Source organism: Pseudopipra pipra, chromosome 18 (assembly GCF_036250125.1).
Source record: "Pseudopipra pipra isolate bDixPip1 chromosome 18, bDixPip1.hap1, whole genome shotgun sequence".
Taxonomy (NCBI): domain Eukaryota; kingdom Metazoa; phylum Chordata; class Aves; order Passeriformes; family Pipridae; genus Pseudopipra; species Pseudopipra pipra.
The window spans coordinates 12032381-12045664 of NC_087566.1; the positions used below are offsets into that span (position 1 = coordinate 12032381).

General features: G+C 41.2%; 1 protein-coding gene across 3 annotated transcripts in view; it reads left to right on the forward strand.

Moving 5' to 3' along the window:
- Positions 1 to 3377: 3377 nt before the first annotated feature.
- SFSWAP (splicing factor SWAP) overlaps positions 3378 to 13284 on the forward strand; it is a 29959-nt gene continuing 20052 nt past the window's right edge. The window contains exons 1-6 of one of the 3 annotated variants that reach the window (XM_064675230.1): positions 3378 to 3765; positions 6204 to 6373; positions 6908 to 7045; positions 8479 to 8564; positions 11665 to 11890; positions 12324 to 12439. In XM_064675230.1, coding sequence (XP_064531300.1) covers positions 3512 to 3765; positions 6204 to 6373; positions 6908 to 7045; positions 8479 to 8564; positions 11665 to 11890; positions 12324 to 12439 — 990 coding nt within the window. In that variant the 5' untranslated portion in view covers positions 3378 to 3511. Of the gene's footprint in view, positions 6374 to 6907; positions 7046 to 8478; positions 8565 to 11664; positions 11891 to 12323; positions 12440 to 13284 lie in introns of all 3 variants that reach the window. The other 2 variants (XM_064675232.1, XM_064675231.1) reach the window with 2 other exon arrangements.

A 13284-nucleotide genomic window follows, 5' to 3' on the forward strand; every position in this document is an offset into this window, starting at 1 on the left:
GTACTTAAAAACCAGATTAATGTAAGTTACTCTCCAGAGATACTAAGCTTTGCAAGCAAACCCACAACATATTCCTTATAGAACCTGTGTCAGGGTTCACACAGTAACAACACAACCAAATCTATGATTAAAGCTGAACATAAAGAATTTGTTCATTATAAAATGATTACATTTTAAGACTATTACATTTCTTCTAAGAACCTCTCGTACAGTAACTGAAATTACTTGTTGCAAACTTTAGCTGAAAATGTCTCTTACACAAGCACTTTTTTGGGGAAAAATTGTAAGAAAACAAAGGTACTGCCGTGAGAATTCAAGAGCAAATCCAACACCAACTGTTGGTGCTTTAATTTACCCTTTTGAAGCACATGGTAATAAAATGCCTTATAAAGTACAGCAGTGGAGATTGTCTTAAATCAGGAAAAAGGAAAGCACCAGGAAGGGAAAAGAGACAGCTTTGTGTATTGTTTTCTGTTTATATTTAAGTGCAGTTATGCTTCTTACACCCTCAAGAAAGGAGTCCTTGGGTCTAAAACAGTAACCAAATAAATTAGTCATAGAAATTGGCAGGTAGCGAAATACACACACAAACTCAAAAGAAAATTAAAAAACAGGTGTTCAATAGGTAAAAACACTGTGTTAAAAAGAAGTGATTTACCTCATTTTTTAAGAGAAAGAGGTAAATAGAATCTTTATACAATTCTTGCAAGAGGTAAGTAACTCTGCATATAAAGTGAGCAACTAAGCTATGAATTGCAGCAAACTTCTAAATAAAAAGGGCTGGAAATCCTTAACCACTACTCCACCCCCAGTCATTGATGCAGAGTAAAAAAGAAAGGGAAAAAAGTTTAATTTTTTACACTAAGGAAAAAAGAAAGGGATGGGTGCTTTTTTATACCAATGTGAATTCATAATGTACTATGATGAGCTTTCTTAAAGACATTGAAGATCCCTGTAAGTTGTCTGCTTATGTTCCTATTTCTTTTCCCCAGTTACACAATAATCTGAAAAGAACTATGGTGCTGTAGTCCTGTTCTTTCAGAAGTCTCTCTGAATCTCTCTTCTGATTACAGGTTAATGATGTGTGAACAAACAGCCCAGAACATCCCATGCTGTAAAAAACAGCAAGGTGCTGCCCTGGGCCTCAGGATTCATTTTGTCCCCTTTCTCAAAAATAGACACGTGATTCCCCTTTTCCATTTCTTTACATTATTTACAAACTACCAAACCAACACAAATTAATTTTTAAAGTATAACCCCCTTCTGTTCTTAATAATTCAGTGGGAACATTATCAACACCTGGTGCTTTATCCTTCCTGAGTGCTCTGGTTGCCTCTTGGTTCTTCTACAAATGGCTCAGCTCTGGAAAACGCCAGCTCATCATTAAAGAGATCACTCCCTCTATCTCTCTCTAATTGCATTTTTTGTAACTAAGTTTTCCATTTTGTCCTTTATCTGACTCATGCACAGTTCATGTCCTTGTCTCAAACGCTGATATCTCACTAAAATGGTCTGGAGTTATCTTATTACGCTGCCACTTCAGCTGCACAGAGCCCTTTTTGTGCCTCACCATCTTTCTGCTGAATCCTTTGCGTTACCAGAGGACTCATGGAAGTCAAAAAATCCTCACCATATATTGCTTTCTTATACCCCCCATCAAAAACTTTTAATTTTTTTTTTCTTGGAGTTTTTTCCATGGTTTTCTCCTGCTCTTTTCTTTGCTCCAAATGTTTTCCAGCTGGTATACAATTGTTGCACAATAGTCAAGCGTGTTCTCACCTGTAATACTTGGTGTTCAGGTCTGTATTTGTTCCTCAAAGGTCAGGCGTTTGCTACACTTAGAACTTCTGTCTTTGTTAAAACAACTTTAGTCATTATTTTTATCAAACACTAAGATCTCTCTGAAGCATCTGCCTTTAGCAGATTTGTTCACTGATAACTTTGAAGTATCAGACTGGTACCTTACACACACTCAGGGATAGAGATGTTAACTTTAGTAGAATTTTAACCATCTTTTCAAGGCTGTGGAATGGCAGGTGGAACTGTGTATGCATCACAGCTACCTAAAAGCATCATTAGAAAGCTTACTCAGATTTTGCAGTTCACTCTGAAAGATACTGAGGAAATCCCACACATCATTATTTCCGATTTCATTACTCCAAATGAATAAAACGTCCAAGGACATTTCTAGTATCCTCCTTCGGCAAGTTCGCACGCTGGGAGGTATTTCTAGATGCTGATACAAACTATCCATGTCTCTTCCACTGCTCCTGCATTGTTTTCCCCACACTATCTTAACATGTTTCATTCCTTTGTGTACAATGAAGCCAGGAAATTTTTCCCACAGGAAAACCCCAGCAGCTCTGCCTGCCTTTATGAGCACCCCCAACCTTTGGTTACAAAGGCTGTGGAATAACCTCCACCGTGAACCACTAAAAACTTGTTTCTTGACAGAATTTTACGTAAAATATGCAAAGCAATGGGTTTCTTCTTACTTCTTGGAAGAGTGATGAAAGTAACCACCCTGAGGTAAACAATATTGAAAATTTCAAGCCAGGTGACCCAACTTCAGCTAAAATAGTCCTTTATGTATATATATACATACGTATATATATATATATACATACGTGTATATATATATATATATAAAAATGTATATATATATATAAATGTATGTTTATATATATATTTCAATCTCCCTCAGTGCCCTCTTCTTTTTAAGGGAAGACTGGACTTGGGACTCAGTGCCATGGTCTAATTGACATGGTGGTGATCGGTCGAAGATTGGACTCGATGTCAGAGGCTTTTCCAACATAATTGATCCTGCGAATCCCTCCTTGGCTCCCAGGCTTTCCTTTCCCCTTGAGCTTCCCGGGCGCTGCCTGAGGTAAATCCCCGCTTTCTGCCGCACCTCCGCACGCCCGCCCCGAAACGGGCCGAGCCCCCTCAGCCTCCCACTCCCCTGTGGGCTCCAGGGAATTTTTGTTTATTAAAAATTTGTTCTCCGTTGTTGTTTTCAACCCCGACGGGCTCATCTCGACCCAGACGGACCAAGCACACACCCAGCCCCTCCCCCGGAGCCGCCTCAGGCGGCCCCTCAGAACCCCCGTGCGGTGGAGGCGGGGCCTCCGCGACGCTCCGCCCCCCGTGCTCCGCACTTTCGCCATACCCGTGCTCCCGCCCGCGCTGCCCTCGCCGAGCCCCGCGACTGTCGTCATCGAACGCGCCGTGTCCTTGCCGGTGCTACGGAGCAAGCTGAGCTGTGTTTTACCCCCGGATTTCACACCCGGGTTGCCGGAGCCTGCGGCGAATCTGCTGCTCGCGAGAGCCAGCCCGGCCCTGCCCCTGCGCCGCCAGCGGAAGCGGAAGCGCCGCCATTTTGTCTCGGGTGATGGCGGCAGTGGCGCTCCGGGGCTGGGGGGTTTAACGTGGGCCCGGCCCTGGCGGGGACTCGCTGCTCGGACAGTCGCTGTTCCTGCGAGCTGCCGCTGCCTCGCTGAGGCCCCCGGGGATGTACGGAGGGGCCGGAGGGTCTCGACGGACTTCGGAAGAAGCAGGCCCGCCGCCCCTAATGTTGTTGTCAGGCGGGGGAGCGGTGCCCGGGCCCCCCGGAGCAGGTGGAGGTGGAGGCGGGAATAGCCGTGTGGAGCTGCTGGTGTTCGGCTATGCCTGCAAGCTGTTTCGGGATGATGAGAAGGCTCAGTACCAGGAACAGGGGCGACACCTTATTCCTTGGATGGGAGACCCCAAGATCATGATCGATAGGTCGGTGTAACACAACCCCCAGACTCTGCTGCGAGCCCTCCTCCTGTGATAGCCTCTTTCTGTTCCCCCCCTTGTGCTGTGGGCAGGTGAGGGCGGGGGATGAGCAGCGGGGATGTTCTTCGAGGGCAGCTCCCCCTGGAAAAGCGCTCCGGGGGCTGCTTTGGTGTCGCTGCAGGGCCCCCCCGGCAGCGGGAACTCGGCGTTCCCCGCTCCGGCGGCGCTGGAGGTTCCCGTCCGTGCGCGGTGGTCCCTGTGCCCCGCAGGGCGGAGCGGAGAGCGGGAATGGGCTGTTCCTTTTCAGTGCGGACCACAAACATTCTCAGCTTCTCACTTGGAGTCCAAGGGAGCCCGACTGCGTTGGGAATACCTTGCTAGGCACGCTGTGTGTTCTCTAGGCGAGAACGGTGCAGTGTGGGCAGTGCAGAGGTGTTTACCCACCTCAGGGCAAATGGGGATGTCTTATTTCTCCTACATAATCTGGCTGCAGGCTGTTGGTGGGACACCCCAAAAGTAATTCTTGGCCTAATTACTTTTTCCTTGTGCCATGATTCACTGTATTAGTCAGAATGGAGTTGATTTTGGGTGCTTGCTGTTCAAATTTTATGTGAGAGGTGGCTTTTTTTTTTGTGGTTGTTCATGTAGTAGTTCCAGGTTCGTGGCCAGAGAGAGGAAGAGAATCTGCCTTGATGTTCCTTCTGGTCTCTGAGTTGTTTCAGCAGTGCAGGGTGGGATTTAGAAATTAATTCATTCAGAAAGAGTTTTCTGGATGTTTTGCTGGAGAGAGGGAAGATAGGAGGTCAGGTTGGTTATATTTGAGTGGAGCACTGAAAGAATAATTTAAGAGTTGTGGCTGACCCTGAAAACCTCAGTGGGAAAGATGGAAGGATTTTGGTTTGAAAAGGATCACATGACATACTGTAGATATTTGTTCCCTTAATTTCATCATTGCTTTGGTGCTAGACTTGATTTTCTTGTTGTGACTTAAGAGCTGCATTTGGCTTGGAAAAATGTCAATAAGGGAAGGTCTTTCCACTCCCTTCCATTAGACTGGAGAAAAAAGAGGTGCCCTTGCACTGTTTTGGTGTCTGTACTGTTAACGATTTTTGTATCGTTGAAATTGGTTTGATAAATTGAAATAAGCACAAACACAGGAAAAAACAACCATAAGTGTTTGTAGCTGTGTTTGGTTCTCAGTTACGTGAGAATGGAAGTGTTACGTTGCACACCTGTGATCCAGGTCACTTCTGTGACAGATCTCATGGGTAGGTAGAGGCCGGTTTTGGGGTCCTGTGCAGCAGCAGCCCCGTTCCCAGGTGGCACAGAAATTGTAGGGAGCAAACACTGAGTATGTGCTTGTCAGTGCACAGGTACTGAAACACCTGAATAACGGACGTTTGTGAGTTAAGGCAGCTTGCAATTGCTAATCTTATAAACTCCTTTGGAAGCTTAGATTCCTTTTATCTCCAGCAGCAGGAAGTCTCCATTATCACCATTTTGAGAAAAGCACATTGCTATGAGAAGACTTGGGTTGAAGTTTGCCTGTGGACAGAGCTTGATTAACCAGACCTGTGTGTTTCACTCACTTTTTTGCTACAAGAATATTTACTTTCTTTGTTTTTGGTCTAGCGAGTTGGCACAAGTCAAGAGTTGTGTGTGGGAAGACACCTCAGCGGAGTCGAGTTTACTGTCACTTTACTTTTCCAATCAGTTTCTCTTGCTGGTGCACAAACATTATCCCAGGGCAGTGCTTTTCCTGCAAACCAAACCGTTTCCTGGTAGACGGGAACTGTCCGTCATTGATCTCTGCCGGTTTTGCGGTGAAACCTCCTTAAATTGCATGTTTATGTTACTGTTCCTATGTATGTGTGTCTCTCTATCACATAACCCAGAACTTATTTCCTCAGCCAAATGGCTAGGGGCCGAGCCTAGCCATGATTTTACCTCCAATGGACGCAAGTTTCTATGGTGAAGATTTCTCCTGAGAGTTCGGGACTAGCAGAAAGAAGCGAGGAAATTTCGACCGTTTGGTTCTTACGGATAGGTATTTATGTACTCGGGTTTGTGTGAATGTAAGCTATTTGACTTTCCAGAAAAACGTATTTTGCAAGTGACATTGATTGGTTGGTTGAAGCACGTACGGTAAGAAGCTGTTAAGGAAATGGATCCCACTTAAAAAAAAAAAAAAACTATTAAAGGATACCTTTTTGCCTTTAATTGTTAATAATTTATTAGTTTCTTTGAGAGGAATCTAGACTGTTAAATTTTCGATAGTTGGCGACAAATGATTAGCAAAATTAATCGTAACTTCTAAAAAAGGCAGTTTGCGTTAACGTATAAGTATTTTTTTTTTTTTTCATTTTTAATGGGTAAGTATTTTAAGTAGTCACATAAACCCAAGCCCTAAGTTCTTTGCATTGACCAGCTGTTTCATCCTGCAGGTATGATGGGCGTGGTCACCTGCATGACCTTTCTGAATACGATGCTGAATATTCCACGTGGAACAGAGATTATCAGTTGTCCGAAGAGGAGGCTAGAATAGAAGCCCTCTGTGATGAAGAGAGGTATTTAGCCTTGCATACGGACTTGCTTGAGGAGGAGGCAAGGCAAGGTATTTGCTCAAGGAAACTTCCTGGGTTTAGCACATGTTTAAAGAAATTATTATGAAATTAAATTTACTCCTAATTTTATACTCTCTTTTTCTGATGTTATCTTGACAGTACCCAGTGGATTCGAAAAGCGGGAGTCTTTGCCTATGTGAGAGGACCTCAGGATAGTTTAACTGTAGAGCCACACAGAAATTGCCCAGATTCTGAGGGCAGACTGGGATTTCAGACCCCCCCCAAATGCCCCCAAATAAACACATTGTGCTTCTTTTTTAGTGTTGTATAAGTGAAATTCCATGCTTTACGTGCATAATTCCATTAGAGTGTCTTAATCCACAGCCCGTGTCTCTTCCAGAAGAATTAAGTGGTCAGCATGTGTTACATGCTGTGTTTTTCTGTTCAGTTTTTAATGAAAGCTAAAATGATCAGGTGAAAGCTTCTAATTTTAAAACTAAAGTAAGAATCATTACTTCTATTTTTTTTTTAATCAATTAGCTTCCAAATATGTTCTAATGTTGGCAATTGCATTTTTGTTCAAGAGGAGGAATATAAAAGACTGAGCGAAGCTTTGGCAGAGGATGGTACCTATAATGCAGTGGGATTCCGTTATGGCAGTGATTATTATGACCCTTCAGAACCCACTGAGGAGGAGGAGCATCAGCCTGCAAAACAAAGAGGTAAGGGGTAAAAATAGCAAGGGTTAATTGAGAGGGAGGACACTGCACCTCTGTGTCTTGCAGTTGCAGGCTGAAAATATGTGTGTCATTAAAATGCAATTAAAAATTCTCAAAGCATTTCATCAAAGTCTTTGTGGGACTCTGTTACTGAGTTTTTGCAGACTTTGTTCTTGATGAGCTTAAATGTTTTCTGTTACAGCACAGTCAATACTGCAGCAGTCAGGGAATTTAATTCTGCTGTCTTGCAGATTCTTATGCAGAAAAAACTAGTAATTCCTCACATGGCTGTCTGTTGACACTGTGTTTCTTAGTCAAGAAGGAAAATATAATTGTAAACAGAATAGTAATTAATAAGAATATATATATTTTAAGTTTAGATTTTGTCATCTTAATTATTAGAAATGAATCTGTCTTCAACACAGTGTGCCCACTCCATGACCTAAAAAGTACAGAATTAAGTTCTCATGTTCCCACCTCTAATTGCAGTAACTTTGTATTTTTAGCATGAAGCCTTAAGCAAACTTTCAATAGTTTTTGAACTATGTCTTAGTAAAGTGAGGATTGTTTAATTAACAGTTGGGTTGCCTAACTACATATTGATGTGTTACTGTGGTATGAGATGTGCTTTTCTTACCAAGGTGTGTGTGCTGCAATGCAGGATCATTTTAGATGCTAAAGTTTATTCAGGGTTTTCTGCTGCTGTGTGTGAGAGATTGTGTCAGGGCAGTGTCTGTGTTGCTTGCATTCCACAAAGGGTTTTTTTCTGTGCTCTATCTGATGCTGAATTGCATTGTCTCTTCTGGGGTTTAATTCATTTGTTTTAGACTCCATCACCAAACAGTGTTAGCTGGAGCTGCTGCCAAAAGAAACACTCCCATTCTGATTTGTCTGCTTCTTCCTTCTTTCCTTGATGCTAAAGTTTCTCTGTGCCTTTGGGGAGTTAAACTATTTGAGTTCATTAAAAAAAAACAAAAAACAACCTACCAGAAAGCAACCAAAAAGTCCCTTTGTTACATGGTTTGTGAGCAGTGATTGTTTTGACATCTCATGTGTGATGAGGCTGCTCTGCTGTGCCCAGAGTTCCCGTGGTTAGGTGTCCATGCACTTGGTCCTGTCTAGTTTGTAAGGGGAAACCTGGAATACAATTTCTCTTAAAGCCAATAGAATAGATAATACAGTAAGTTACTTTCTAAAGTAAACTTTTCAATTATTATAACAATTGTAAAGCAAAATATTTTCAGAGGGACGTTTCTGCTGTAGCAAATAACAGAACATTAAACAAATTGTTCCTTATAACCATATTTAAATGTCTTCAGTGCAAATGCTGGTTATAGTTGCATTTGATAAATTCCTTGAGTGCACATCCTTTTAGGCATACTTTATTTTAATAATTGTTTTTGACCTTATATATTTTCTTCTGTCGTTTCTTGTAGAAGCAGCTCAGACAGAAAATATAGAAGAAAATGAAGAACCTTTTGTTGCCCCTCCGGGACTGAACGTCCCCTCTGATGTGGAACTGGTATGTGTGTACATTTAATGCAGCTACACTTGTGCCAACTTTTGGGGAGCTGATGGTGCTCTACTGTTTGGTGACTGGGTTGGGTTTTTTTCCATTAACTTTATTGTGGTATATTTTAAATTATTCTAAAAGAGCGGCTTCATTTCAAATGTTCTTTCTTGAATTCTTGAGTTCTATGAACGCTGTTGAATCTTCTTTTTTCTCATTGAAATGATTGCAGGGCTTGTACAGAGTGCATTTAGTATCACTTGTGATATTATTTTAGATAATGCAGAGAAAGGGCAGTTGTTCTTGGAATGGATTCTTGCCGAGATGTCAAGGCTGACATTCTGAACGTAAAGGACCATTAAACCAAAAGATTGCTTCTATTCAGGAGGTTTTCTCTGGATTCTTTTTAATTGAGTCCCAATCTGAAGGGGATAGGAATTGACCAAGTGTAAAGGCTGTGTTTGAAACTAGCCTAAGTGTGAAATAACTTGAAAGTATTAGCTTCCAGAAGTTTGTAGAAGCTCTTTCCTTCATGTGATGTCACCAGAATTTGCTACATAATTTAAACTCAATTGCAACATGCGTATTTTTCTGCCTCCTGAAGTTTGCTGAACAGACACCTGCTTGAGTACAGTTCTAACCTTGAGGGTTTTCAATTTATATCAATTTTTATAGAAGACATGGGAAGTCAAATAATATTTCTTTTTCTATAACTGTAGTCACGAAAGTGTTAATTTATATATGGGCTCAACTTGATATTCTCAGCTTGATAACCTTGGTCACTAAAGATTCAAAGCACTCTGCTAGAATAGTAGTGAGCACAGGATATTTGTGTAAGAGTGTTTTTCTACTTCATTAGCTTTTAATTAAAAATATTTATCCTGTTGTGGTCTTTTTACATGAAATAAGAGCTATTTAACCAAACTATTCTAATTTTACTTCCTCTTCTCTACAATCTATAATGCATTTCATTAGTGAGCTGCTTACCAACCTAGTTCTAAATTCAGGGAAGATTTTTATATGCTGCCTTTAAATAATGAGTTATACTTTAACCTTATAATAAGAACCTTGAGTTCTCAGAGAGAAGCTGCTTATTTTGCATTTGGATACTGTTTCCAAGCAGTAACTGGTGGTGAAAGAGGTGACAGACTGTTGGTTTCGACAGCTGCTTGGCTTGGGTTTTGTTCTGAAACTTAAGATGTATTTTCTATGGATGTTGCAGAATGCAGTGTGGGACTTAGCAAAGTAATTTCCCAGCCAGTTATTGAACTCCAGTATATTCACATGAACAGAAAGCAAATGTAGGCATATTTGATTTTGAGTAAAAAAAAAACCAGCAACCATCAAAATGTCTAGACAGCAGCTCTGAAAACAAGGCATATACTTGTATATGTATACAAGTGTATACTTGACCTTGGATTGGGAATTGTGAGAATTTGGTTTTTTACAAGCCTTGATTTGTTTTTGTTGTTCTAGTCATTCAGCTTTACCAGGGAACATATTCATTCTGTGTTTTTTTATTTCAACTGCTGGGAGGAATAGAAGCCTGGTAAAGGTCACTTGTAAACTTTGAATCATTTTGGAGAGGAAGCTGCTTGGAACTAAGTTAAAATTTGAGAGTCAGCTTGCTAATGTGGAGACCTTGCTCACAGCCTCCAAGGTGCAGTTCAACAAAGACAGATATGAAATAACTTCTGTAATACAGAGCAATGCAAAATGCAAATCTGTGATATTGAAGATGAGTCAGCACAACTGCATAAAAAGTCCAGAGGCTCTAGTGAGCTGGGGAACGTTCACTGTGTGGCAACTCCCAAGTGCAGCAGTAATGTCCTTCTGCAACTTGGAATAGGAGAGCTGTGTCCAGGGTGCAGGAGGTCTTCCACTGCTTCAGACTGTGATTGTGGGATTGTGGGCAGAGATGACTTTTTCACCAGTGCATTTTAAGAAGTCTATGGGTACTATGAAAGTGGGCTGTAAGAGGAATTTATCAGTTAATAACTTCTGAGGAGAGATAGAAACAGAAAAACTTGATATATGGTGTGAAACTGATAATGCACAAATTGTTACCAGTTTATTAAAAACTTCATTACCTCTAATTAAAATAATCTTTGTTAGGATTTTAAAGGGACAAGTAAAACTTGTAACAATTAGTTATTTTACATGTTGGACATGTTGTCCTGGTAGAGGATGCAGTTGTCTGAAAGCAGCCTTTAAAAATGTTCTGTTTGATAATATTGAGACTTCTTTCCCTACGTGGAGCACCGTGTTTCTAGTCTAATGAAAAACATTTTCTGAGGTTTGCAGCATAGTTCTGTATTTAAACCAATAAAATTGCAAAGCTAAAGCAAATCATTAGTGTGACACTTCAGTCTTGATAGGCATGCAGAGTATGTGTTTCTACAGTTAGTAAGCACAAGACAAACAGCTATCTGAGTATGAAATTAAAGACAGTGAATGATGCTCATTCATTCTTTAAATGTACTTTTGTTCTCTTCTCTTCTTGAGTTTGATATGGTAGTGCTCCCTTGATGGGATTTCAGGAGTGGAATGCATGGATGCTGTGTAACTATTAATTTATTTTTTCTTTTATTGTTAAGGCGTTCAATGACTCTTTAGGGGAATGTGACAGCACATAGGAATTATAGTTCTTATGTTGGTCTTGAGAGACAACATGTTCCCTCCAAGCAAATGCAAAGTAACAAACTTCTCTAGTTAGGGAACAATATTTGCACACTCAGAGGTAACAGAATTAAGGAGAGCTCTGGGGATGAAGACCATATATTGTGAGTCTTCAGATAACCTTGAGGTATTGTAACACCGAACTCACCCAGGATTTGTTCCCCCTTCAGTTTGGTGTGCAATGGCAGAAATAGTTGTGCTGATGGAAGGAGAGGATCTTGCAAAAGGAACTGAACGAGCAGCTTGGGACTGTGTTGGTTATTTTGTAGTGCTGACGTGCTTTCGCTAGTTGTGAGAGATCCCGAAACTTGAGCTGCCAGAGAAAGCTGAGAAGGGCAGGGAGCTCCTGTTCTTTCTGATTCCCTTTGGAGTTGTAACACACCGTTACAAGCTGCTTATGAAAACACAAATATATGACATTTCCCTCCCACAGCCGCCGACAGCGAAAATGCACGCGATCATCGAGCGGACGGCCAACTTCGTGTGCAAGCAGGGCGCGCAGTTCGAGATCATGCTGAAGGCCAAGCAGGCGCGCAACTCCCAGTTCGACTTCCTGCGCTTCGACCACTACCTCAACCCCTACTACAAGTTCATCCAGAAGGCCATGAAGGAGGGACGATACGCTGCCCCTTCCGAGAGCAAAGCGGACGAGAAGAAACGTGAGTTGTTGCTTTTCACAGCCTGGCTTCGGGCGGGGAGTCAGTGAAACGGCCGCTGGGGTCGGGGGTGAAGCAGCCACGTCTCTTTGGTGTTACCCCCAGCTGAGGTTGATGTGATGATTCAAAACTTTGCTTAAATTGGAGGAGATTTTTTGAAAAGTTGCTGTTTTGGAAAGCTTTTCAGCTATAGCAGCTGCTGTGATTTTGGAGGTTTTAGAAACTCATAAAGCTCAAGCCCAACAGAAGGACTCAACACTTAAGTGTTAGTGTTATTGATGTCTGGCAATATCTCCTTGTATCTGTGTATTTGTGAATAAGCTGATTTATATAATTGAGGCTTCCTTAAGAATTCGTGCCAGTGCTGTATCATCTTTCTCTCCCAATGCAAACTCATAGCAAACCCAGCTAAAATTCAGACATTGCTCTTGTTTAGACTCAAGAGTCAAATCTGAGGAAGATGATGATGATGACGACGACGATGATGGAAATTATCTGCATCCGAGTCTCTTTGCATCTAAAAAATGCAGTAGGCTTGAAGAGCTCATGAAGGTACTTGACCCTATTAAAATTACTTTCTGTCTTGTAAAACACCTGATTCATGGACACAAAAATTATAATATGCAGGAGTTCAGGTCTTTTATTGACAAAGGTTTGGGGGTTTTTTCAGACTGTAATTGAGGTCTGTTTTGATAGGCTTTTGAGTTATCTTTTCTCTAGTACATAAATTGTTATTTTTCCATTTGTAAGGAATTATATTTCTATTTTTGATGCCCTCTGGTATTGAGGGCATCACTCAAGGATTTATCCCACAGAACCTGTGTTGAAGCAGAAGAGATTAAGGTATTTAATGCCTTCTGTATATAAGCTGAGAATGTTTTCATTTTAGATTTTAGTGAATAAAATGTTGACATGAAATGGCACTTTCAGCAAATAATACTTCACTAGAATTTACTACTCATTACATGTAAATTTTGCTGGATGTGTTAGTTATTTTTATTTTTTGAGTCTGGGCAGTGATGGAATAATGGGACTGACAGATGGTTGGATGTATTTGAGGCTTTCAGAGGAATGGCTGTGGTGCTCCCTGATACTTAGACAAGGCAGGTTCTGTGGCTTATCCCAGCCATGGCAGTACATGGCTAACAGTAATAACCACTTTTTTTTTTATGTCATGCACTTCTGTTCACATGGAATTACTTTTGTTTTGTTTTCCACTAATTTTCAGAGATGTTGATTCTGATATGAGAGCTACAAAAAGATTAACTTCTTTTAGAAGTTTGCGCACAATTATCCGTATCTATTAACTTACATAAATTTGCTTTCCCAAATATGTTGATGCTGTTATGCCTTAAATATGGACTTCCAGTTTTAATCTCTTTTTCTTTTTCTCCTCT